Consider the following 25,659-nt stretch of genomic DNA (forward strand, 5'->3'; position numbering starts at 1 on the left):
TCACTTCCTCCTCCTTGAAGTAATTTTCTCCACTTGCCTTCCATTATACACCGCACTCATACCATCCCACTTTTAACAATGGTTCAATCCTTCTATCACTCTAATTTCCAACTCTATTCTCTCCCTTAGTGACTTCGTTCAGCTCCACAACTTTAAATTTGGATTCTAACAACTACTTATTTTATATCTTCAGACCAGCCTCTCATCTAAATTCCAGAGACTAGCCTACTGGATCTCTTAGATGTCAAACAGGCATCTCAAAATTACCATGTCCAAAGCTATTGCAGGCTTGATCCCCAGTAGGGGGCATGCAGGAGTCACCTGATCAATGATTCTGATCATTGATATTTCTCTCTCTCTCCCTCTTTCTTCCTCTCTGAAATAAATAATATATATATATTAAAATCTGCTACTTATACATTCTTCACAACTCAACTTGAGGCAATTCTATTTTTACTAATGCTTAGCCACAAAGATTGGGAGTCATTCTCTTTTTCTCACACAAAAGCCATGTCCATTCCAACCCTAGCTATTTGATGTTCAAAACACATCCAGATTGGACCAATTCTTATCATATTTATAACTATCACTTGCAACCATTGAAAGGCCGTTTGACTCTCTCCTGGATTACTATAATATCTTCTTGAATAGGTCTGATTTCACTTCTGTGTCCCTTGTCTAATCTATATAGCAATCACAATGATCCTTTAAAAAATGGAGATCAGCCCTGGCCCATGTTCTTAGTGGTTAGAGTGTCGGCCAGCACACACCAAAAAGTCATGGGTTCGATACCTTGTCAAGGACATGTACCTGGGTTGCAGGTTCAAGCCCCAGCCCTGGTTAGGGCTCATTAGGGAGGCAACCAATTGATGTGTCTCTCTCACACTGATGCTTCTTTCTCTCCCCCTACGCTCCCTCCCTTCCATTCTCTCTAAAATGCAATGGAGGGTGGAGAGGAGGTGGAATATCCTCAGGTGAGAATTTAAAACAACAAAAAACCTGAGATCATATCACACTCTGGCATTTTCTTCAATGGGTTCTATGTTATTCAGAGTAAAACCCAAACTTACCACAATCACCGATGAGGTCTCATATGGTATGGCCAGGCTAACTTTCTGACTCATCCCTGACTACTCTCCTGCCACCTCATTTATTCTGGTCTACTCCAGTCACAATGAAATCCTTGTTGCTCCTTTAAATACCAAATAAGTTCTGGATTCACGATTTTGCCTTGGCTGTTACTCTTCCTGTAATACTCACTCTAAATATCCACATAGCTAGCTCTGCCATCTCCTTTAGATCTTTACTCAAATGGTACCTTTTTTTGTGAGGCTTTCTCTGACCAGCACCTTACTTGGCACTCTCCACTACTTTACTAGAATGTTGCTCTCCATGGTATTTCTTAATATATTTTTACCTTTCCCCCTTTATCCCTTCATTAGAATATAAGCTCCAATTTTTGTCTCTTTTACTCACATCTAAATTCCAGCACTTAAAACATTTCCTACAACTATATGCCAACTAATTGGGCAATATGGACAAAATAGATAAATTCCTAGAAACACAATGGGGGGAAAAAGGAGACATATGTAATACTTTAAACTATAAAGAATTTAAATTAAAAACAAAAACAAAAAAACAACAACAACAACAACAACACACACACACACACACACACACACACACACAAAACAACAAACGGGCCGACCACAGGCTCTCATTAAATATTAAAAAAAAAAAAAATTCCTAGAAACACATAATCTTCCAGAACTATATCGGGAAGAACCAGAGAATCTGAATAGACAGATTACAACTAGTGAAACTGAAGCAGTAATTTTAAAAAACTCCCAATTAACAAATGTCCTGATTAGATGGCTTCATGGATGAATTTTACCAAACATTCAAAGAAGAGCTAACACATATCCTTCTCAAACTATTCAAAAAAATGCAAGAGGTGGGAAGATTCCCAAGCTCATTTTACAAGGCCAGCATTATCCTAATTCCAAAACCAGATAGACACTATGAAAAAAAGAAAATTATAGGCCAATATCCCTGATGAACATAGATGCCAAAATCCTCAATGAAATATCAGCAAACCAAATCCAGCAATACATTAAAAACATCATACACCATGATCAAGTGGAATTTATTCTGGGGATGCAAGGTTGCTACAATACCCTTAAATCAATAAACATGATACACCACATAAACAAAATGAAGGATAAAAACTACACTGTCATATCAATAGATACAGAAAAAGCATTTGATAAAATCCACCACCCATCTATATAAATAAAAGCCTAAGCGACCTTTATGATGGAACGACTGGAATGACCGGTCCCTATGATGCACACTGACCACCAGGGGGCAAATGCTCAACGCAGGAGCTTCTCCCAGCCCACAGGCCCCAATCACTGATGGGGCCCGAAGGCCAACCTCCTGGGTCCCTCCCCCTATCCCTCCCCCCAGGCTGGCAGGCCCTTATCTGCCCCGCTGCCCCACCCCACCATGGTGGCAGTTGGCCCCTCCCCCTGGCCAGCAGATGACCGGGACCAGCCCCCCCACCCCCCATCAGGCGATCAGGACCAGCCCCAGGTTGGGACGGGGAACCAGGAGTAGGTGGCGGCAGATGTGGGTGGCGAGGGAAGGAGGATGAGGCGGGGAAGTTGATCGGCCCTGATCGCTGGCCAGGCCTAGGGACCCCATCTATACAACTCAATATCAAAAACACAAATAATCCAATTAAAAAATAGTCAGAGGAGCCCTGGCCGGTTTGGCTCAGTGGATAGAGCGTCGGCCTGCAGACTGAAAGGTCCCAGGTTCGATTCTGGTCAAGGGCATGTACCTTGGTTGCAGGCACATCCCCAGTAAGAGGTGTGTAGGAGGCAGCTGATCGATGTTTCTCTCTCATCGATGTTTCTAACTCTCTATCCCTCTCCCTTCCTCTTTGTAAAAAATTAATAAAATATATATTTTTTTAAAAATAGGCAGAGGACCTGAACAGACACTCTCCAAAGAGGACATGCATATGAAAAGATGGTCAATGAGGTCACTAATCATTAGAGAAATGCAAATTAAAACCACAATGAGGTATCACCTCACACCTCTCAGAATGGCTATCATCAATAGATCAACAAACAAGTGCTGGCTAGGATGAGGAGAAAGGGGAACTCTGGTGCACTGTTGGTGGGTATGCAGATTGGTGCACTACTGTGGAAAGTATAGAGTTACCTCAAAAATTTAAAAATGGAACTGCCTTATGACTCAGGAATTCTACCCTGGGAATTTATCCGAAGAAATTCAAAGCACTAATTCAAAAGAATATATGCATCCTTATGTTCACTGTAGTGTTATTTTCAATAGCCAAGATTTGGAAGCAGCCCAAGCGTCCTTCAGAACGTGAGTGGATAAAAAAAGCTGTGATACATCTACACAATAGAATACTACTTTAAAGTAAAAAAGAAGGAAATTTTACCCTTTGTGACAGCATGGATGGACCTGGAGAGCATTATGCTATGTAAATAAGCCAGTTGGAGAAAGACAAATACCCTATGATTTCACTTATATGGGGGATCTAAAGAACAAAATGAACTAGTAAGCAAAACAGAGACAAACTCTTAGATTGAGAATAGGCTGACAGCTGTCTGGGGGCTAGGGGGAGTTGTGGGTGGGGTGTGAGAGGTGTGGAGAGATTGAGCAGAAAAGGAAAAGAGAAAGAACTCACAAACACTGACAAAAGCGTGGTGATTGCCAAGGGGCAGGGAATGGGAGAAGGAGAAGGGTATAGGGGAGATAAATGGTGATAGACAGAAATTTGACCTGGGGTGGTGAATACATAATACAGTGTACAGATGATGTGTTGTAGAATTGTGCACCTGAAACCTGTATTATTTATAAATTTAATAAAAAGGAAACATAAAACAATTACTGAAAAATATAAGGCCCTCAATAAATGTGTTTCTACTATAATGCTATATATGTGGCTTGAAAAAACTCTATTCTGCAAAACCATGCATTAAAAATAACTTAGAAATAAAACAGGATTGGAGGAGACCACTGACACCTATGCAATTCTGTAACCAGGGCATTAACAAAAACATTAATTGGTAGTTGAGGAGACAGCTTGAATCTCCTAAATAGGAAGTTCAGTAAAGCTGAAGATTACCTCAGGGAATATTTTTTAATATATTTTTATTGATTTCAGAGAGGAAGGGAGAGGGAGAGATAGAAACATTAATGATGAGAATCACTGATCGGCTGCCTCCTGTATGCCCCCTACTGGTGATCAAGCCCACAACCCAGGCATGTGCCCTTGACCAGAATCGAACCTGGGACTTTTCAGTCCATAGGCCAACACTCTATCTACTGAGCCAAACCAGTTAGGGCTCAGGGAATATTTTAAAATATCAAAACCAAAAACATGAAAATACTGGCTTGCTGGAGGTGCTGAAATATGCAGATGATGGGTTGCTATTAGTTGAGCACAGGAAGAAGTGCTGCCTATCATAGGCAAAAGCTTTGCAATGGTGCTGAAAGAACTCCATCCTGTATTGCAACCAAGCTGAAAGCTTTTTTCTTTGTTGGTTAAGATTAAAATCCCACTCCTGTTATTCCAGCTCACCTTGCCTAGAAAAGAACTGCATATGAACTAACATAACTTGCACATTATGCTAACTAACTTCTATTAGTGCCCGTTTATCTCTAGCAAAAAGTATTGCAGAAACACATATTGTAGAACACTAGACTTTACATATCCAATAAGTATAAATTAAGTATCTAAAAAAATGTTTAGTTTTAAAAGCCATTTACTTACAGAAATTTCAGGATTGGAAAGTTCACAGAGAAGTTTCTTGGCATCAACAACTGCTTCATATAATCTCAGATACTGTCCATCACTTGCTACGAAGCAAGCACTAGGAGAGTTGCAGTATGCACCTACAAAGTATTTATAAACATTTAAAATTTAATCCTTAAACAATAATGTCAGAAAATCTAAATATATTAAATAAAAATCAGAATGCTTACCTAGGCAGTAACTGGGTATAAGAGTGGGCAGCCATGCCACATTGGAAAATGCAGAAACATGAAGAGAATTAATCCGGGCAAGCTCAGAAACACCTCCAGAAAAAGACAATGGCCCAACTGGATCGACCCTCCAAAGAATTAGCTCACTATAAACTGCATTGGGATCCTGAAATGCCATATCACCAGTGCTTTTATCCTGTTGTGCCAAATCTTCAGTATTTATTGCATCATAAGGTTGTTTTTGGTTATCAACATCTGGTGTCCTTAATGCATTATGGTGTGATGTTGTCAACAATAATGGTAATACTGAATGGCAAGCTAAATCATTAAGATGAAAGCGATGACCACAATATCTAGATTTGTGTGAAATACTGATAACTGTAGAAAAAGCAGATTCCTCAGCAAAACTGACTAGCCACTGATTCAGAGAGCCATCAGCATGCTTTGAAATCATCATAACATTAGGGGTAAAAATACTTAATTTTAAGCTATTAGTTGATTTACTGTGACCAGAAGAAATAAGCATTGATGTGGAACGTGTGAGACTAGAAGGCTTTTGTTTCCCTTGCTGAAGAGCCAAGTCAACATTCTTGGTACAGGCATACATCACTATGCTTTTACAGAGAGAGTTCGCATCACCTGTGGGAAAAGCTACAGGAATTCTGGAAACAAAGGACACCTAGAATTAAGAAAGTGATCATTAGAATGCATGGAATTATATAAAGAGGTATTACAAAACTGTACCCACATTTAACAAATAGCTTTCCAGAGATCTTAATAATAGTACCTGTACTTGGCGAAACATACCAGGCTGGTATTCATCCAGCCAATCCACATGCCAAACCAGCAAAGAGCCATCCATGGGATGAATACTGAATAGCATGTCTGCATTTTTACTCCACTCAGACAGAAGTACTTCAATCTGATGATCAATGGCAGCTGATGGTAATGGTACAAAACTTGAGTTTGGTACCATTTTATCACTACTCAATTCCTTTTTTTCATGATTTATTTTCAGATCATCAACACCATCATCCATTTCTATAAGCAAAAGAATTCATGAACCAAGTAAATACAATCAAGCTATTACTATAAATTAAAAGATATCTTTTTAAAATATATTTCTTTATTGATTTCAGAGAGGAACGGAGAGGGAGAGAGAGATAGAAACATCAATGATGAGAGAGAATCATTGATTGGCTGCCTCCTGCACGTCCCCTACTGAGGATCGAGCCCGCAACCCGGGCATGTGCCCTTGGCCGGAATCGAACCTGGTACCCTTCAGTCTGCAGGTTGAAGCTCTAAACACTGAGCCAAACTGGCTAGGGCTAAAAGATATCTTTAAAAATGCATTCAAGATGAAAAACATAATAGTTTTCATAAACAAGAAATGGACCCCCCTTTAAAATCACTGGATTACTGGTAGAAGGGCTATAATTGCACTGGAAAATAGGTAAACTGGTTTCTAAACCCAGATATACCACAATTAACTACTCAGAAGCGAGACACACCAATTCTCTGGATCTTAGTTTTGCTCATGGTAAAATGAGAGAGTTGGATCTGGGGCTATAATTCTGGGCTGAATTTTAAAAATATAGTATTAGAATGGAATTTGCACCTTTTCATAATACCATATTTATGAAAACCTGAGTCTGCTATACTAGCTATCCTCTAGGTCAGCAGTCACCAACCTTTTGGACCTCATGGACCACCAGTGGTCCGAGGACCATCGGTTGGCAACCGCTGCTCCAAAGGTTTCCTTAAGTCAGCGGCCGCCAACCTTTTAGACCTCATGGACCATCAGTGGTCCGCGGACCACCGATTGGTGACCACTGCTCTAGGAGCATGCACTTATAACTGGCATGACATTTTAAAGAAACTATTTTAAAGGAATACAGTTATAGTACCCAATTTACAGATTTTCTTCAACATATAGGTAATTAAAAATAAACTGATACAGCCCTAGCCAGTTTGGCTCAGTGGATGGAGTGACGGCCTGAGGACTGAAGGGTCCCAGGTTCGATTCCGGTCAAAGGCTCCATCCCCAGTGGGGGGCGTGCAGGAGGCAGCTGATCAATGATTCTGTCTCATCATTGATGTTTCTCTCTCTCCCTCTCCCTTCCTCTCTGAAATCAATAAAAATATAAATAAATAAATAAATATATATATAAATAAATAAATTAAACTGGTACACCAACTTAATCCAGGTAAATATGTATATTCTGACCTCTATTTCAAACACCTTGGACCCTATTTCTGTTTAAGAGACTCTCAAAAATGTTAGACTATTGGTTTTTAAAAGTTTTTAAAAATTGGTAAATCATTAATTCAATAGAAAATCAGGAAAAGGGCATGAAGAGCTAAAATAATTCTGTTCAATTTGCTTCAAGAAAATGCCAAGTAAAACAAGATACTATTTTCCCCATATTGACTGGCAAAAGTAATATAATGAAAAGATCCAGTGATGGCAAGGATGTGAAAAAAAGATATACGGAGATACTCAGAGAGGGAGCATAAACTGGTAAAACATTTCTGGAGGTCAATTTGGCAGAAGATGCTATGCTGTACACCTGAAACTAATTACCCCCCCAAAAAAAATTTTTTTTTTAAAGTTAAATTTAGCCGAAACCGGTTTGGCTCAGTGGATAGAGCGTCGGCCTGCGGACTGAAAGGTCCCAGGTTCGATTCCGGCAAGGGCATGTACCTGGGTTGCAGGCACATCCCCAGTAGGAGATGTGCAGGAGGCGGCTGATCGATGTTTCTCTCTCATCGATGTTTCTAACTCTCTATCTCTCTCCCTTCCTCTCTGTAAAAAATCAATAAAATATATTAAAAAAAAAGTTAAATTTAAAAAAATTGACAGACATTATTGAAATTTAAAATGTTTACACTCTAGCAATTCCGCATATAGGAATGTATGTTACAGAAAAATTCACACAAAGATGAAAAGATGTGTCACTGTACCATTACCAGTATAGTGAAAAACTACTCAAATCAATTTAAATGTCCATCAACAGAGGAAATGCTAAAGTTTTCTCTTAACATGGCATACTCAGAAAATGTTTTTAAAAAGTGAGATAGAAAAGTTCCCATACTGAATTTGAAAAGCAGGTTGCAAAACACTAATTTTGTTTAAAAATGAACTTCCGTAGTACTTTTTAAAAAACTGCCTATGAAAATTTGTAGGAAGATAGAAAAGAATAAGGTAGAAGGACACTCACTAAACAATATGTAAACTTTATACCTATCTAACCCATTTTATTTTTTTCCCTAATGAGCATGTACAATATTATAATTAAAACCAAACTTTTTAAAAACAAAAACATTTATGAACCACAAACTGTAGCAGATAGCTAGCTGGTCACCACAAATTCGGCTTCCTAGTCCTTAACATAGGATGGCTGGCTATGCAGTCAGGGACTACGTGCACCCCGTGACTAGTGCTTTCCACTGAAATGAGAAAGTGATATGTGCCAATTCTGAGTCAAAGTTGAGAAACAGCTTTACCTTCTCCTCTCCCTCTCTCCCCACCTGACTAGGCTAAATGCAGAAGAGTTTAAGGCCCTAGTGCAGTGATGGCGAACCTATGACACGCGTGTCAGAGGTGACACGCGAACTCATTTTTTTGGTTGATTTTTCTTTGTTAAATGGCATTTAAATATATAAAATAAATATCAAAAATATAAGTCTTTGTTTTACTATGGTTGCAAATATCAAAAAATTTCTATGTGACATGGCACCAGAGTTAAGTTAGGGTTTTTCAAAATGCTGACACGCCGAGCTCAAAAGGTTCGCCAACACTGCCGTAGTGTAATGCTTCCCAAACTTTTATATACAAATCACCTGGGGATTTCATTAAAACTATGGATTCTTGTTTAGAAGCTCTAGTAGAATCTGAGATTGTGCATTTCTAACAAGCTCCTGGGTAATGTCCATGCTGCTAGTCCACAGATAGTCCCGGGATTAAGTTGCAAGGCCCTAAGGGTTGACCGATGCCTAAGTATGGAGAATCTTGAGTCCCTATATCACCATGTGGAAGAAAGCTACATGGAAAAGGAATATCTACACTAAATTATTAAATGAGCTAGTCCAAATTTATATTATGTCATTGCAATTCTAAAGTTTATTTCTGACAGTAGCTAGTGTTTCCCTAATATAAGAATCTTTACTATTTTGAACAAAAATTTACATTTTTTATCCTTCTTAAAGCTTTACCTTCATCAGATTTTACATCTGCTTGATTAGAGTCTTCCACACTGGCCTCAGAAGATGGTTGTTCAAAACTTTTTCTAAGTTGTTGTAAAAAGACTTCCATGGACAAAGTAAAATGTAACTCTTTATTGTTTAGCCAGTGTACCACAAAAGGTCCACTCTTCTGTTCATTTTCACTTAGACTTAGAGATGTAATAGAAGGAAGAAGTGGAATATCTGTAAAGAACAACAAAAGCAACAAAATTAAAATTTCTATTATTCTAGCATACAAACATCCAGGTCTCCTATTTTTATTGACTGCAACATTTACTTTTAGACCTCTGCAATACATTTTATTTAACCTATAAATAAGACTCCCGACATAATGTCTGCCACAATTATTATTAAAGATAACAAATGGTAAATTTAATATACCTATTATAAAGGAGGTAAAATTATGTATTCTAGGTCATATAGCATACTTTATTTTTATATGCATAATTTTCTTTGGTTCTAAAAATAATCTCATTAAGAAATGTCTATCATTTATAGACATCTTAATAAGAATGTCTTCATTTATACAAACACTTTGATAAGAAACATTTTAACCTGATCTACCATGCAAACGCCATCATCATGATGTCAAAGGAACTAATAAGTTATCTGAACAGCAACAACTTTCTTTCTTAATAGACAGACATATTAACTTTTGTAATGGCCCACCCATCTAGTTCTAAGATAGATACTACTTATTTATTAGCATCAAGATTGAAGTTGGAAAAGTGAAATTGAGGTTCCCTTATATTCAAACAAGGCTTTAAAGACAAACTAATTCAGCTAAAACAATAATTGTTCCTCGGTATTATTTTTGATATAATTGCTAAAGTAAGCATATTGAAGTACAAATTCAACGTAAGTTATGACAAATCATGATCCCTACTTAAAAAAGGAAAGAAAAATTTGTCTATCATATTAAATCACATCTAAATCTTTCTCATGCTGATAAACAGTAAAGGATGAAATGGATTCAGGGAATGTAAACTGATTCTATGCTTCATGAGAGCAAGGATCAGACCTGTTTTGTAACTCCAGTTCCTACCACTATCTTCAATTCCTATACTGGTACAGACTAAACACTCAATAAAAGCCTAGAGGGACTGAACTACCAATTCCATTGTTCCTAGGTGGATACACACTACTGCCAGGAATTAAGAAAATGCCCTCAAGAATACTAATGGGTGGGATTTTCTAATTTTTGACTTACAATCAAATCAAAAGAGACCAGCAATGTCTCTAACAGACTGCATGCCTGGTTGTTAAAGTACACAAGGAGGGGCTAATACTGGATTTTAGCAGAAGCATTCTGGCTAAACAAAAAACCACCTCACATTTTTTTTGTCTCCTGACCTTACTTAAAGAATTTGATTAGTCATTTTTATGAGAAATCTTCGTGGAAAGGATATTAAGTACTAGAATGAAGAGAACATTCTAGTACTTAGGAGCTCTTCTCCTGCTTCTATTTCTATTGATGGGCAAATAAGTGAAGCCAAATCTGAAAGTGGGGCTTTAAATAAGAAATAAAGCATCCAGAAAGGTAATTTCAATAGATTCAGTTTCAGGAAATGGATTTTCCATAGGGTCTATTCTACCTGCTAGTATTATTTTGCTTTGATTCGCTCTATATGTAGGGATTTTCCTTTGGTACAATCTAAGAAAGGTTTTAGAACTTTCCTTATTGGAAGGTAGTCATCAAGGAGCTGCTACATGGGAACTAAGGTTTTCCTTTTCTGTAATTTCGTAGCCTTTTCATTAATGTGAGAATTTAAGCTTTCTACCAGTATATTTTCAAAATACTATCTTTTGCTCAGCAGATACTCAAAATGATTCTACTGACCTTAGAATTGCCTCTGTCAATGCATATCTTTTGATAAAGGTAATGATATTTAATACAATCCAGCAAATCCAGTGTGCTACATGAAAACAGATGTTGCTAAATTTATGCTTAAGAATATCCCAAAATATATAAAAACTTATCAATAGTGGTTATCTTCTAGGGAGAAAAACTAGGTTGGATAGAGGTGAAAAAAGGCTTTTACTTTTCACTTTCTGTACAGATGGTATTAATCATATGCAAATATTATTTTTAATTTTTTCCCAGTAGTATTCTAAGGTTCTACTTTAAATGCCCCAGCTGTTATCAGTTGGTTTCTAAACTTGCACAAAATATTTACTAAAATGATAAGCACTTAAATTCTTCAAATTTATAGACAGATCCAGATATTCTAATCTTCAATCCAATAGTACATATTTGACTTTAGAAATAAGTTTCTTAATTCTTCCATTTATATCTTCTACATATTTCTGCTCTATTTCTGAAAAGGTTTCAAAGATCAAGTACTAAACACATTGGTTTTATTTTAACAACTATAAATAATTATAAAATACCACTCTGTGATGTTAACCTCTGTGTTAAGAATTAGCTCAAATCTCAAATTTGAATAAACTACTAAAGAATCTCAATGGCTTATCAAGATCTTAAATGACAAGCCAAATCATAGCCTTCAGGAGAAAAAATAAATAAAAATCTCATCTTGTATAACCAGTGAGTTGGCTATAATGAAAAATTAACTAAGAAAGTCACCTCCAATTTTTTTACCTAATTATAACTAAAAGTATAACTTATTTGTTATCAAAATCAATCTACTCGATTCCAAAAACATTTTTGAACAGTGCTTTATTACCCGTGGCTGGGTTGATGCTGGCTGCAATATGAAAGTGGCAAAGTGCATTGGCATGCAGTGGAGTGTTCCTGTGGACGTGATGAGGATCCTGCTGATGTGGCAGGTATCCGGTATGTGCTACAAGTGCAAGAGATCTCCTTCGACCTCTACGAAAATGTCTCAGATTTACCTGTGTGAATAAACAAAGCAAAACTAATGCCTATATTGACATAGGACATATGTATAGGTTACATAATGACTGTTAGACATTACAGATATTCTATTTCAGATGAGTTTTTATGTACATTTGTACATAAATATTTTTCAGTAGTTTTGAACAGCTAATTTGAAACCTGAAGAAGCTTGGAGCTTAAACTGCCTGACTCTTAATTATTACATATACATTACAATTTTTATTTGGTTTATTTTCTGATAAGTAATTTCCCGAACTTAAAATAAAAGTTTACAATAATGTGTCTGTTGACAATGATGTCTCTATGTACACTGTTTTCTTTGTATCCACAGCTTACTCCCTATGACCAGAAAGCATTGGGTAATATCACCATAATAAATTAGGGTTTTATTTCACAATTTACAAAGCATTTTCAGAGATTATCTCATTTTACCCATAAGGCAGACATTGAAAATATTTTTATTCTCATCTTTCAGATGATAAAATAGTTTATATAGAACCCAAGATCTAGAAGTAGACAAGAATCTCCGGATTTTTAGTTGTTGAGTCTCCATGCATATATATTTCATAATATTCTGAGCCATTAGAATACTATACTAATTTGAAAAAATAGTTGTTCCATAATCATACAAAGCATTCAAAGATAAACTTCCTGTTTTCAATATTAAGAAAATAATAAAAAAAAGAATCTGTATTACTAGACAATGTTCGATTAGTACAAACATCAAAAATTGACTTTTACTTTCTACACCACTTAGTAAAATAAATATTCCAAGTTCTGAGGGGTTCTAAAGATAACAACTATAGAACAGAATCTGACAAACTCCTCTAATTATTCCTGTAATTAAGACAGGACAAAACACCCCAAGCTCTAAAGAAATAATAAATAAAAAATTCTTATAATCCCACCTTTGCTTTCTCAGATTTTAATTTACTTTATGTTATTTTAGCTAAGACAAGTGCAAGCATCCTTTTGTTATCATCAGTTAACCTAAGATTAACTTCATAATTATAAATATTTTTTTTGCTCCAGACAAAATCCTTAAGAATACTTTTTAAACCAAATAAAACTGAAAATTTTTGAGATATTCTTAAGACATATGTATTTTTTATAACTATCCACGCGACTTTGAATATTAATTAGGATAAATGTTATAAAAAAGGCAATGTACAAAAAGTTTTAAAGTTTGTAGGAAATAACATTTAACAAAAACACTCACATCTAAAGTGTTTTGAACTCGTTCTTTACTGGAAGCATTTCTCTCGAACTTATTTGTTAAATTAAGTGGTTCAGTCCAATGATTGCTGTCACCTCCATAAAGTAAACAGTCATTTGGTAAAAATGTCTCTACCCAAAGACGACACACATTATCTTTGCAGCAAGTCAACAGTACATTGCATACAGAAGCCCTAAAGAATAAAAACATATTAGAGGCAAAAATATAAATTTTACATAATATCACATTCTACAATATTTCTAAAATGCTACAATATTTCTAAATGCACAGAACTAAGGTACTGATGAAGAAAATATCAATATACATTTATACAATGTATTTAATCAAAACCACTACAATTGAGTGGGTTTGTGGTTTCACCACATCAAATGCTTGCTAACCTATTTCTTTTCTGCCTAGAATTAGATAGTTCTTGTTTCAGTCATCTAAGATTTTTCTTACTGCTGAAGAATAAAGACTGAGATCATGCCACAATCCCTCGGTTAATATTTTTTAAAAAAACAACAACCCACATCTATTAAAATTTTCTGATTTATTCAGTGGATGGTTATTTGAATTATTTCATAATGCTTCGCTTTTACTTCCTGTACAGGCACATGTACACTGGTCCCTAACAGGCTACATTAACTAGTATACTTATTCTCTCCTTGCCTAACACATATGCCAAAATAGTGAATAGAAAGAATAGAAAATCCATGATATAGTAAGTACAGCCACCTACTTCCGTAGTCATTCGTGATTTTCAGTGAAGTGACTATCTTGCCACCCCACAAAATAAAATCAAAACCAACTGCACATATATTAATAAGATCCATAAGCATTAAGAGTTCAAGGTTGAAATTCTATTCACAAAGACTACCTCCTATCAGGACACTCTGCAAATTTAGAAAAAAAGAAGGCACAATATCCTGTAGTATTATAGTTTTATTAAAATACATATTTTTTTTTTAATATATTTTATTGATTTTTTACAGAGAGGAAGGGAGAGGGATAGAGAGTGAGAAACATCGATGAGAGAGAAACATCGATCAGCTGCCTCCTGCACATGTCCCACTGGGGATGTGCCCGCAAGCAAGGTACATGCCCTTGACCGGAATCGAACCTGGGACCCTTCAGTCCGCAGGCCGACGCTCTATCCACTGAGCCAAACCGGTGTTGGCTAAAATACATATTTAAATACATTTGATTATAAAATGAGCAATCAGTAGAAGGCTTCTATCAGGTAATTCAGTAAGTCAAATTTTTAAAAAAGGAAATAAAAATATTCTGTAGCAGTCACTTTGTTAAACCTGATTTAAAAAGAATAGCAAAGGGGAAGAAAAGAGAGGACAGCATGTTTTATTCTGATTGCTCTTTCCTTCAGCTTTCCTTCTATATTCTCTCACCTCTCTCCTTCCTCCCCCTTCCTTCCCTTGTCTACTCCCTTTTCTTCCTTATCCAGCTACTCCCTGGGCTTCTCTCCCTTAATTCTCAGCTTCTCCTCCTCTCCAGGCTACCCTCTCTTTCTCCTGTCCCTTCACTTCTCTCCACTTCTTAGAGCCCTTCCTTCGTTCCTTTCCAAGCCCTGTTTGTTTCTCCTTTCTCTATCCTCATGCCTCTCCCTCCTCCATTTTTTCTCCCTCTTTTTTCTCTAGTCCACTCTGCCCTTTTCCTACCCCTCCCCCCTTCCCTCTTGGTTTTCTCTAGTACATTCACACACACAGGCAGTGGCAATGAAACTAAAAGTAAGAAAACAGAAACAGAAGGAAATACATCAAAAGGAAATATATAGAAAGTTCAAGATTCATAGTGCCCATTAGTAAAGGGCAGAATGGAAAGGCTTACCATGGAAAAGCAGAAGGTAGGAGACTAAAGGGCTGAATAGACAACAACCAGAAGAAGTGTAAGAATTTAGGTAAGGGCAACGAAGTAAGAAAGAAAGGTGTACAACTCAGAAGCATGGAGAGGGCTTTGACCCTGGAATGTGGGTGTCCCAGCTGACTTTCCTTAGGATACTAGGCCTACAGTCAGTGTAAACAGCTAGCATATAAGAAATATTCTGATCTACTTGAGGCATTTCTCTGGCAATACCTTCCTTCCTCACATCTTCATCTGGGTATCTTATTTTTCTTCAATGGCATATCATTGAAGATAAAAAATAAAAAAGGTGTAACCTTATAGAAGGCAACCATGTGATGGGTGTAACAACAGGCTAAAACAGTTTGAAACTGTCATCTAAACCAACTTTTGAAGGTTTCTGGAGGATATAAACAAATCTCCCAACCTGTCCTACATTCGTCAGTTTTTAATTAAAGATGCTTATTCAAACACTTCTCCATTATTCTTTCTCAAACCAGCAGTCCCTTACATAATGTATTACCATTTGGCCAAGCATCTCTTTTTCTTAATTTAATCCTCACCCAGTATTTTTCCATTGATTTTTGGGGGGAGAGAGAGAGAGAAATATCAATGTGAGAGAGACACAAAGATTGGTTGCCTCCCACATATGCTCTGAGCAGGGCTGGGGATCAAACCTGCACCGCAGAACTCTTCACCCTCAGACTGTTGCTCTAACCACTGGGAAACAGGCTAGGGCTGGTTGAGCATCTTAATTTTATGTGAAAAACAAACCACCTATATCACTTGCTCAGTGAAGATGCCATATTAAAAAGAACAATGGTCTTTGATGGGATCTCTTTCTCCTGAGAAAGGGTCAGCCTTCCCACTATGTATATCTGCAGGCAGTAGGCAATTGGTAAAACAAAAGTGAAAACTGAGAGAGCGCAGGGAGATAAGCTGATTCTTAAGTCATATGGATCCAAGAATAAAATTCTGGAGACCTCTAAAAGATGCCATAACAAACAGAAAATTCTAGTTCTAGATCACAAATCCTGTGCTTCAAAACTTAGTTGGTAAGAGATAAAATGAACCCAGGGAGTAAAAAACCAACCAAACAAAAAACTGGTATGCCTTATTACTGTTATCAGGCATTTGTAATGGCCCAGTGTAAGGCATCTGGCCTTGTCTCCACTGTGACCATTTTTGCCAACACTGAGTGAACTTGGTCAGGAGCAGATGTACCTGTCCTCTCTTAAAAGACACGATACTATATAAGCCTCTTTTTCAGTACGCTGGTAGTCTAACATCAGTGAATGAAAACTTGGGATATAGCAGAAGAAATCAGCCTCTGAAATGATGTTATCTTCAGATACTTCTAAAAGGTATAAGTCAGTGGTTGAGCAACGACCCATGAACCAGGAGGTCAAGGTTCGACTCCTGGTCACAGCACATGCCCAGGTTACAGACTAAATCCCCAGTGGGGGGCTGCAGGAGGCAGTCAATCAATGATTTCCTCTCTCTCTCTCTCTCTCTCTCTCTCTCTCTCTCTCTCTCATCATCATCATCATTGATGTTTCTATCCCTCTCTCCCTCTTCCTTCCTCACTCTGAAACTTAAAAAATAAAAAAGGTTCACAGTTGCGATGACAGCTATTTTCACCGAGGTATTTTTTTTTAACCAGAGGAAATACACATAGAAAGTAGAAGACAAGGGAGTAAAATGTGAAAAGTTCCAGACAAACAACAATATGAAGAATGATTATGGGATAAAAGAATTAGATACATAACACAGAGAAGAAAAAGATGCACAACTCTGTCACTTAAAAACATCTAAAATGGAAGTATATTATCCTTTCACATGGCTCTCCTCTTAACTGCCTCGTGGCCAGAGGGCTACAAGCCAGGGACCATGTAATATTACTTGAATCTTCATAGGCAAAGTCCTATACCTATGGGTTCTCAAAATAAGAAAAGTAGTCAAAGTCACAAAGATGATGTTCTCTTAATACATGGGAAATATTACTAAGACACTGACCTAGGCATATATTTACTTGTTTTACGCCAGGAAAATCCATTTACAGCTCGAGGATGGGCCAGATATACAAAAGAAAAGTCAATTTCTCCTTGGGATTGTTTTTCTGAACTTTTATCTGGAGAGGTAACAGTTGTCCGCCAGTTTTCTACATTATACCATACCTTTAAAAGACAGTCATCCTAAGAGAGAAAAAAAAAAACACAAAAACAGAAAAACATCCACATCAGAATTAAAGATTAAGTGAAAGAGCAAAAGTAAGGTTTTTCTCCTCAATCACAGCAACTTAAAAATGGGGAAAGGGGTTGTGCATAGATGAACTATGTAGAAAATCTCTGATTTTGACACTTTTCTATTAGATTCCTTAACTATGCTTTGAGAATTAAGGTGTGTGAATGTGTGTATTTAGCAAGGGTTGGTTCAAGGAAAATTCTAGTTACTATATACTATGAAAAACAGTCATTCAGAAAACTGAAAGATGAAGTTAAGGGCACTTTTTCCATTTAGCCAAGTATCAAATAAGAAAACATTACTACTGACAAAAAGACTGATAATATCTGAAAACAAAGGACAGTTTTCATGAAATATCATATGAATGTTCAAAGAAAATGTTGAAGATGATAAGAAGTAGTTAACAACTACTACTATATTAAATAATCTAAGTAAAATCAAAATTACACCTCCTAATTTTGGATTTAAGAGAAGAACAAGGGAGACTAAAACGCACCATGTTTTACTCTTAAGCTGTAATTACATTCCCACCTGTAATGTCAACCTGAATAAACAGCTCCACTTCTAAGAAAACCTCACTGAGGCCCAGTCAATGTGGCTTAGTGGTTGAGCCTCAACCCATGACCCAGGAGGTTACGGTTAGATTCCCAGTTAGGGCACATGCCTGGTGTTTCGGGCTCAATTCCCCATAGGGGGCATGTAGGAGGCAGCCAATCGATTGATGTTTCCATCTCTCTCTCTCCCTTCATCTCTCTGGAAATCAATAAAAACGTATTTTTTTTAAAACCCACTGAAGATTTAGAGTATCTCACATTCTTAATTTGCAGAAGGCTTTGAGCAATGAGAATAACTTCAGAACAATAACGTCAACTATGCATTAACTGCTCTGTAAACCAATAATTAAAAATAAAATCATTTCAAAGAAATACATTGTTCTGAAATCAATAAATAACAAAGAAAATGATTACAAATGTCCTTCTGGAAAGTCTGTAAATTCTTATAGCTTAAATACAGCTTATATATGTCAGCTTAAATATAATATAAATAGTAGCAACAGTTTATAGACAGTATACTACATGCAGGACACTATGCCAGTCACTTTACATATACTGTCTAAATTAATCCTATGATGAATGACCTGAAGTAGGTATTATTATCCTCAGTTTACACATGAGAAAACCAAGGCTCAAAGAGATTAACTACTTACTGAATATAAAAAAGTTGGTAAATAGTAGACTTATAACCAGATTACTTTTAAGTCTATGCTGTTTCAATTATACTATACTACCTTTTAACACAATAACATTGAGCCAATTTTTGCTATTAACATTTTAAACAGAAAATATTTTCAACTTAAGTAAGAATAAAGCCGATTAATGTTTATATGAAGTTTCAAAATAAACCATAAACACAATCTGGCAATAGCAGTTTCATAAATTACCTTCCCAGCGGTGGCAAAAAATTCTCCATCTGGTGAAAATTTCATTAAATGAATTTGAGAAGCAGTTCTGTAAATTAAACAAAGAACAATTGTCAAGGAAAAATAAGTAAGAAATAATGCAGTATTACTCCACTAAACTATACTCAGCAATTTCTTCAAATAATAAAACTTTCTAATAACACAAGTTACACCTCACTTTTAAGTACAACTCTTAAATATAAAATAAATTTTAAAATATAAAACTTTACATTAAATATAGAGATTATTTTTATGTCTAAATATCCATACATAAGAATCACACAAGGAATGACTTGTCAGTCTTTAAAACTTAAGACCAGCCCTGGCCAGTGTGGCTCAGTTGGTTGGAGCATTGTCCAGTACACCAAAAAGTTTCAGGTTCAATTCTTGGTCAGGGCACATACATAGGTTTTGGGTTCAATCCCCAGTCAGGGAGCATACGGGAGGCAATGGATCAATGTTTCTCTCTCTCCCTTCTTTCTAAAAAAAAAAAATTAAAATTAAAAAATCAATAAATACATCCTCGGTTATTAAAAAATAAATAAAACTTAAGACCAGAGTCATAGCTCTCATTCCCTCAGAGTGTGAAAGAATGATTTTATTTTTAATCTGGAATCTAATATCCAGAGCCACAGATAATCTATATTCCACAATACATTTTCAGGGACAAATCAGTATTTTAAGATGAATTCTGCCTGAAGGCAGCATTTGACTAATTAAAGATTATGTGTGGGTTAATGGCCATCATAAACTCAGCCTGCCAGCTTCACCTGTATACTTGGTAAGTACTAGTTTTTCTTCTCCAAGGAGCTTTGGCTCATTTCCCTTCATTGCCTTCTGGCTACCCATATATGCTGATCCCAAGACACTTCTCACTATCTTCGCTTTCCTTTTCTTAACCAAGTTCATGCTTAAATTCATCCTAAAATTATTTGTAAAGCAGACTAAAGATGACTTCTGTCATAACTCAGCACAAATAACGTTTTCTTCATTTTAAATGCAATAAATACATAATAGAAAATATTGATACAGACAGATAAGAAAATGAAATCATCTATAGTTTCAAAGAAAACCACTCAACATTTTATTTTATTTTAAAATACATTTTATTGATTTTAGAGAGGAAAGGAGAGGGAGAAAGAAATAGAAACATCAATGATAAGAGAGAATCATTGAGTGACTGCCTCCAGCACGTCCCCTACTGGGGATCAAGCCCGCAACCCAGGCATGTGCCCTTGGCCGGAATTGAACCTGGGACTTTCAGTCCGCAGGCGGACGCTCTATCCATTGAGCCAAACCAGCTAGGGCACCACTCTTAACATTTTAATACACAGAATTCCAGATGCTTCTGTCCACTCTCCCTTATCTACTTTCTATAGGACAGTGGTTCTCAACCTTCTGGCCCTTTAAATACAGTTCCTCATGTTGTGACCCAACCATAAAATTATTTTCGTTGCTATTTCATAACTGTAATGTTGCTACTGTTATGAATGGTAATGTAAATATCTGATCTGCAGGATGGTCTTAGGCAACCCCTGTAAAAGGATCGTTCGACCGCCAAAGGGGTCGCGACCCACAGGTTGAGAACCGCTGCTATAGGAGGCTGTAGAAGAGGGTATGAAAACTGAGGTCATATTTACAATTTTATATGCAACATTTATTTTTAAATGTTATGAAAAGTTTTGTGTATCAAGATGTGTAAATCTGCATTAATTTACTGGTTTATGATATTCTATTACACATATATGCAATGATTTTAACGAGTCTTCAGTTGATTATTCAGGGAATTTTTCTGTATTTTAGTTGTAATTCCAGTTTGGTCCTGGGAGCGTGTCCATGCAGCATCCACTTACTCTGCTGCCATTTTTAATCTTCCCAAGTGAGCTATCTGCAATGATTTTAAATAATTTGACAATTCACTGCTGTTTTCTCATTTTGCTGCTTTTTTGAAAAAAAAAAGTTGTGTGATGAACATTCTTGCAAATGCATTTTTTATGCATCTGGTTAGCCCTAAAGGTGTCCTTAAGACAAATTATTAAAAATGCCTGGTATCCATGATTGTGACCTTGTCCCCACTAATCTTTTCTCAAAAGAGCAACTAAAACAGTCTTTTAAAAGGGAATCAGATCTCAACACTCCCTCTGCTCAAAACGCTAATAGCCTCCCACTCACTTAGAAAAGGCAAAAGCCTCACAATAACCTATAAATGGACTCCTGACTTTGACCATTTCCCCTATCACTCTTCACCTTGTTCACTTTCCTTCAGCCACAAGCTAAGCAGCAGTTTTTGCAATGGATGTTCCCTCTGCCTACAACAGTCTTCTCCCAGAGATATGCACACATGGCTTACTGCCTCACTTCCTCCAGGTCTAAACTCAAATGCCACCTCTACTCCTCTTCCCCTTACCCTACTTACTTTTTCTTTATCGTACTTACTGATCTTCATCTACATGTGTAGCATGTTTTAATTTTTTTTTTATATTTAGTAAATTACGGAGACCTATTAAGTATAGTTAATGTAATCTTCAGCTAATCCTTAATCAAAATTTGCAGTTTCTAGTTTCATGGTTTTTCTGCTTACTTAATAAACCAGCTCAAATAAATTAGTACGTCTAGCCCAGGGGTGGGTAAACTTTTTGACTCGAGGGCCACAATGGGTTCTTAAACTGGACCGGAGGGCCGGAACAAAAGCATGGATGGAGTGTTTGTGTGAACTAATATAAATTCAAAGTAAACATCATTACATAAAAGGGTCAGCTAATCCTTAATCAAAATTTGCAGTTTCTGGTTTCATGGCTTTTCTGCTTACTTAATAAACCAGATCAAATAAATTAGTATGTCTAGCCCAAGTTATTACTGTATAATCTTGATTTAACTTAAAATTATTCCCCTCTCCCAAATAATACATTCTCAGTTTAACCCAATGGAAACCCCTTACTAGATCTGCAGTGAAGGCAACAGAACACTTTGCTGCTCCCCTCTTCCCAATTTTCTAAAGAGTCCAAAACAAAGCCATAGCTCTTTCCAAAGAACTATCTTTGCAAAATCCTATTCCCTTTTCACATGGTAAGCCTTTTTAATACTCATGATCTAGCTAAGGGGTACAAAATACATGGAACCAGCTCCTTTGAAATCTCCTTGGTAAATTCCATATATAGGAGGGATGCATTACACTCATTTTGGTATCTCATATATATCCTATTATTGCTTCAAATAACACTGACTCAGGAAGAATGGCATTTAACATCCTGTCATACCAGTTTACTGGTTATTGCCTATCTTCCCCAATCTGTTCACTGCTCTATTTCAAGCACTTTTACACTGCCTGGAACATGATAAGCACTCAACAAATATTTGTTGAATTAATGAATAAAATTTAAAATTGCTATTAAAGGTATGAAAAAAAACTAAGCCTGCTAATTCATATTTCCAAATTGTTCTCTAGAAAGATAATACTAATTGCACTCCCTTCTTAACAGTATAAAAAAGTAGCTGTTGATCTGCAACTAGGAGAAAACCAAGATGGCGGCATAGATAAATACCGGAAATTGCTGCCTCCCACAACAACTTCAAAAAATACAACTAAAAGACAAAACGGACATCATCCAGAACCACAGGAAGGCTGGCTGAGTGGAAATTCTACAACTAGAAGGAAAGAGAAAAGCACTGAGACTCAGAGGAGGTGTGGAAGTAAAGTGCAGAGGTACGGAGGCGCACGCAGCAAGGGCTGGCAACTGAGGACGCGGCTGTCTTTTTGAATCAGGAGGGAGTCACAAGCTCCCGACTGCTCTGAACTCCAATTCTGGGAAGTCTCTGGGGACCCAGACTCATACGGGGAGAAACTGGACTGTCTGGCAGTGGGCGGAACTCGAGGGCGGCTTCCTCTCAGAGGTGCTTGCAGCTATTACCGGGACACTGAGACTCGGGGCCTCTTAGGGCAGGACTGAGGATCAGCCATAGCTGTTTGCTCCGCCCTGTTGATCCCCTGAGACCCCGCCCCACCCAAGCTACGGCAGAGGCTTTTGCATATGAATGCCCTGGCCCTTTGCAATCTGAAAAATACCTAACAAATTGCAGCTGGGCCAGACAGACCCAGAACTCCCAGAGAAGGCCCAAGGCCCCACAGCAGCTTGCATTGCTTCACAGCTGGGCCTCATCTGGCACCTCCAAACCCCAAACAAAGAAGGGGAATCTGCAGATCTCTTCGTAGCTCCTGCTGGGTAGCCTCAGGCAGAGGCTAAATTAGCACCTCCTTAGATCCAAGAGCCAGATTACAACACCTCAGATCCATAAGGGGGCAGAGGCGCACGCGGCAAGGGCTGGCAACTGAGAACGCGGCTTTCTTTTTGAATTGGGAGGGAGTCTATAGGGGGCAGACTCAGTGAGCACCAAAGCCCCACTGAAGCAAGTCTTGCCCCAAAAGGGTGTCTTCAGCACAGAAGTTCTCCCACAGTAGACACAGCTGATTCTCACAGCCAATTGGCCTGGAAGTCAATTCCTCCCAGTGATACCTACAACAATCAAGGCTTAACTACAACAAGACTGTGCACAAAGACCACAAAGGGGTGCACCAAGAGTGTCCACCTCAGGTAATTGGGGAGGCTGAGCCACTGGGCCCTATAGGACACCTAGCACAGAAAGCCACTTTATCAACACAGGGAAGCATGAAAAATGCAGAGACAAAGAAACAGGACACAAATGACAGAAATGGAGGAAAGCAAAATACTGGATATAGAATTCAAAACCACACTTTTAAGGTTTTTCAAGAACTTTCTAGAAACCGCTGATAAATTTAGTAAGACCCTCAAAAAGATTGGTGAGACCGCCGATAAATGTAGTGAGACCCTCACGAAATCTAGTGAGACCCTCGAGGTTATGAAAAAGGACCAACTAAAAATTAAGCATACACTGACTGAAATAAAAAATATTATGCAGAGTTCCAACAGCAGACTAGAGGATCGCAAGAATCAAGTCAAAGATTTGAAATACGAAGAAGCAAAAAACACCCAACCGGAAAAGCAAAATGAAAAAAGAATCCAAAAATACGAAGATAGTGTAAGGAGCCTCTGGGACAGCTTCAAGCGTACCAACATCCGAATTATAGGGGTGCCAGAAGAAGAGAGAGAGCAAGATATTGAAAACCTATGTGAAGAAATAATGACAGAAAACTTCCCCTACCTAGTGAAAGAAATAGACTTACAAGTCCAGGAAGTGCAGAGAACCCCAAACAAGAGGAATCCAAAGAGGACCACACCAAGACACATCATCATTAAAATGCCAAGAGCAAAAGACAAAGAGAGAAATCTTAAAAGCAGCAAGAGAAAAAAAGTCAGTTACCTACAAGGGAGTACCCATACAACTGTCAGCTGATTTCTCAACAGAAACTATGCAGGCCAGAAGGGAGTGGCAAGAAATATTCAAAGTGATGAATGGCAAGAACCTACCCAGCAAAGATTACTTTACCCAGCAAAGCTATCATTCAGAATTGAAGGTCAGATAAAGAGCTTCACAGATAAGAAAAAGCTAAAGGAGTTCATCACCACCAAACCAGTATTATATGAAATGCTGAAAGGTATCCTTTAAGAAGAGGAAGAAGAAGAAAAAGGTAAAGATAAAAATTATGAACAACAAATACACATCTATCAACAAGTGAATCTAAAAATCAAGTGAATAAATAATCTGATGAACAGTATGAACTGGTGATTGTAATAGAATCAGGGACATAGAAAGGGAGTATACTATTCTTGGGGGGGAAAGGGGTGTGGGGGATGCAGGAAGAGACTGGACAAAAATCGTACACCTATGGATGAGGACAGTGGGTGGGGAGTGAGGGCGGAGGGTGGGGGGGGGGGAACTGGGTGGAGGGGAGCTATAGGGGGAAAAAAGAGGAACAAATGTAATAATCTGAACAATAAAGATTTAATTTAAAAAAAAGTAGTTGTTTTTCCAAACACTCACTAGTAATAACCATTATTCATTCTTTTTCTGGATATTTCACATTTCTTGATTTCAAGTAAGATCAATCAACCATTAATATGTTTATTAGTCATAAGTACTGCGGTTTAAAATTTTTCTCCTCATTGTCCATTTCTATTCACTATTAAGATATCTGTTCTTTTCTAATTAATTTTTAAGACCTCGTTTTAAAAAAGGGATTATCCCAAAATTGCAAATATTTTCTCTCTCAAGTTTTTATTTCTTTTCCTTAGGGTCCTTCTTATTTACAGAATTTTTTTTTTTGGTAATCCTCATCCGAAAATATTTTTTCCATTAATTTTTTTAGAGAGAGTGGAAGAGAGGAAGGGAGAAGAGAAAGAGAGAGCGAGTGAAAGAGAAAAATTTATGTGAGAGATATCTCAAATGTGCCCCAACCCTGGCCGAGGATCAAACCTGCAACCCAGGTATGTGCCCTTTATCAGAAATCGAACCTGAGACATTCACCAGCAACACTCTAACCACTTAGCAACACTAGCCAGGGCGACAGAAATATTTTATTGCTACAGTAAAAACAATCAATTTTTTCCTTTCCTTTCCTTTCCTTTCCTTTCAGTTTCAAGTTTTGGTATCATACTTAGAAAGTCTTTACCTAACTCTAAAGCAATACTTTTCTTCCCATAGCAATAAAACATAAGTGACAAATGTTAGCCATATATGTGACTTAAAATTTCCTAGTAGCCACATTTAAAAAAGTAAAAACAGGTGAAATTAATTATATTTTATTTAAACTAATATATCAAAAATATTATCATTTCA

At 37.2% G+C, this 25,659-nt stretch overlaps 1 protein-coding gene across 16 annotated transcripts in view; it reads right to left on the reverse strand.

Moving 5' to 3' along the window:
* Positions 1–25,659, reverse strand: part of DMXL1 (Dmx like 1) — a 139,838-nt gene that overhangs the window by 87,661 nt on the left and 26,518 nt on the right. For all 16 annotated transcript variants that reach the window (XR_002826570.1, XR_002826572.1, XR_002826604.1 and 13 more), the window contains 8 exons: positions 18,889–18,955; positions 17,220–17,398; positions 13,350–13,539; positions 11,958–12,126; positions 9,241–9,453; positions 5,813–6,066; positions 5,026–5,704; positions 4,814–4,935 (listed from right to left, as the gene is read on the reverse strand). Coding sequence is in view for 12 of the 16 variants with exons in the window: in XM_006081119.3 (XP_006081181.1) it covers positions 4,814–4,935; positions 5,026–5,704; positions 5,813–6,066; positions 9,241–9,453; positions 11,958–12,126; positions 13,350–13,539; positions 17,220–17,398; positions 18,889–18,955 (1,873 nt within the window). In the remaining 4 variants the exon portion in view is untranslated. The remainder of the gene's footprint in view (positions 1–4,813; positions 4,936–5,025; positions 5,705–5,812; positions 6,067–9,240; positions 9,454–11,957; positions 12,127–13,349; positions 13,540–17,219; positions 17,399–18,888; positions 18,956–25,659) is intronic.

The sequence above is a fragment of the Myotis lucifugus genome, unplaced genomic scaffold (assembly GCF_000147115.1).
Source record: "Myotis lucifugus unplaced genomic scaffold, Myoluc2.0 scaffold_0, whole genome shotgun sequence".
NCBI classification, from domain to species: domain Eukaryota; kingdom Metazoa; phylum Chordata; class Mammalia; order Chiroptera; family Vespertilionidae; genus Myotis; species Myotis lucifugus.